Below are 1600 nucleotides of genomic sequence, written 5' to 3' on the forward strand. Positions count from 1 at the left end.
GAACCGGGGGGCCCGCCCCCCCCCCCCACTTTTTGACAAAAAATATATATTGTCTGGAGATTTTTGTGTGATCGGAAATGCAAGAAAAGAAGGAGGGAAGAAGGAGAAGGATGGGAAAGAGAATGTTTATCCAGTACCCAAAAAATAATTAAAGACACCTCAGAAGTCTGGAAAACTCATTTTCCGCCTTCTAGGAATCAAAATTTTCCCCGGACCCCCCTCCTTTTTGGGATTCATCGATTCATGGAAAATTTGTATGCAACTACTCATTTTTTTAAAATTTTTATGTATGTATACACACATAAAGCCTATTTACTGAATAACAATGGTAAAAAATTACCTGACCGTATTCAAGAGGGGAAAACCTTAAATTTTTGAAGAACTTAAAAGTAATTAAAAGACACCCCAGAAGTCGGGAAAGCTCATTTCCCGCCTTCTTCTAGGAATCGAAATTTTCCCGGGGGAGGACCCCCCTCCTTTTTGGGGGTATTCGGGCTAGGCCTAAGCCTAGCCTTAGTAGACCATTCCTATGGTAGACCATAAAATACGCAAGAATAACAGAAAGGATTTTTAACCCAAACATTGTGATAAGTAAAAAACATGAAATGGGCCTGAAGTTTTATGACATAAATTTGATCGTAACTATTCGTGCCACGTTTCTCATGATCGTGACGTCGACTTAGCAAAAAAGCCAAAATCGAGTCGGTCATTTCTATTGGCTAATCATGACGTAATATCATTTACCGTACCTTTAGCATTCGGAAGTTCCGATACGGTACCGTATCTCTAGCCACGGCTAAAAATAAAATTAAAATTGATACATGGTATCTTACCGGAGCCACTACCAACTCCCAACACTTTTAGTTCCCTTCCTTGGACACTTAACTGTTCAATTATTCGTTTTTGAAAGATTGCATCTGTACAATGTGACACTGATAACATTTTCCGTCTAGCAACCTCATATACTAACACGTAATAGTCTGCATCGTCTGAAATGCTACGAAGATTAACTGCCATTATTTGGCTAAAGTACTGCTCTCAACACGAACAGATCCGAAGATAGAGCTATTAAACAACTAGAGTGCTGACAAGATGGCGAAGCAATGCAGAGTTGTTAATGTTATACCAAACAGGTCGGTCGGTCGCTCATGGTTGACCCTACTATATTAAATACATGTTTTACCAATCACAGATATGTTATTGATTATGTTTGCATCAAAACACAGATTAAAAATATTCAAAAATGTAAATTGATGTAAAAAAAATGTTTACTTTCGTTTTTTATTTAGAAATTATTATTTTTTATTATTACACAAATCAAATGTAAAAAATGTCTGGAACCAATGAGTCTATTATAACAGACCATGTGGTGGCGCTACGTCATATAATTTTTCCAGAAGCTATGGAAGCTCAATCAAAAGAATCAGTTTAAAGTAACAAAAAAACAAATAAATAAATAAATAAATACATAAATAAATGAATTTAAAAAAAAAAATAAGTAAGTAAATAAGTGAGTAAATACGTAAGTAAATAAACAATTAAAACAATGGCATAAACGTTTAGTGTTGACTATATCCATTTTGGCTTGAGTCAAGTATGT

The 1600-nt window shown here is 35.3% G+C and overlaps 1 protein-coding gene across 1 annotated transcript in view; it reads right to left on the reverse strand.

The window, feature by feature from the left end:
- Nucleotides 1–1400, reverse strand: part of LOC117118014 (histamine N-methyltransferase A-like) — a gene marked incomplete at its 3' end in the record, with an annotated part of 2711 nt that extends 1311 nt beyond the window's left edge. Inside the window, exon 1 of the mRNA XM_033262513.1 lies at nt 834–1400. Within this exon, the coding sequence (XP_033118404.1) occupies nt 834–1017 (184 nt within the window). The remainder of the gene's footprint in view (nt 1–833) is intronic.
- Nucleotides 1401–1600: the final 200 nt, after the last annotated feature.

This window comes from Anneissia japonica, unplaced genomic scaffold (genome assembly GCF_011630105.1).
Source record: "Anneissia japonica isolate Jap-2015-1 unplaced genomic scaffold, ASM1163010v1 scaffold785_len581690_cov155, whole genome shotgun sequence".
In the NCBI taxonomy this organism is placed as follows: Eukaryota; Metazoa; Echinodermata; class Crinoidea; order Comatulida; family Comatulidae; genus Anneissia; species Anneissia japonica.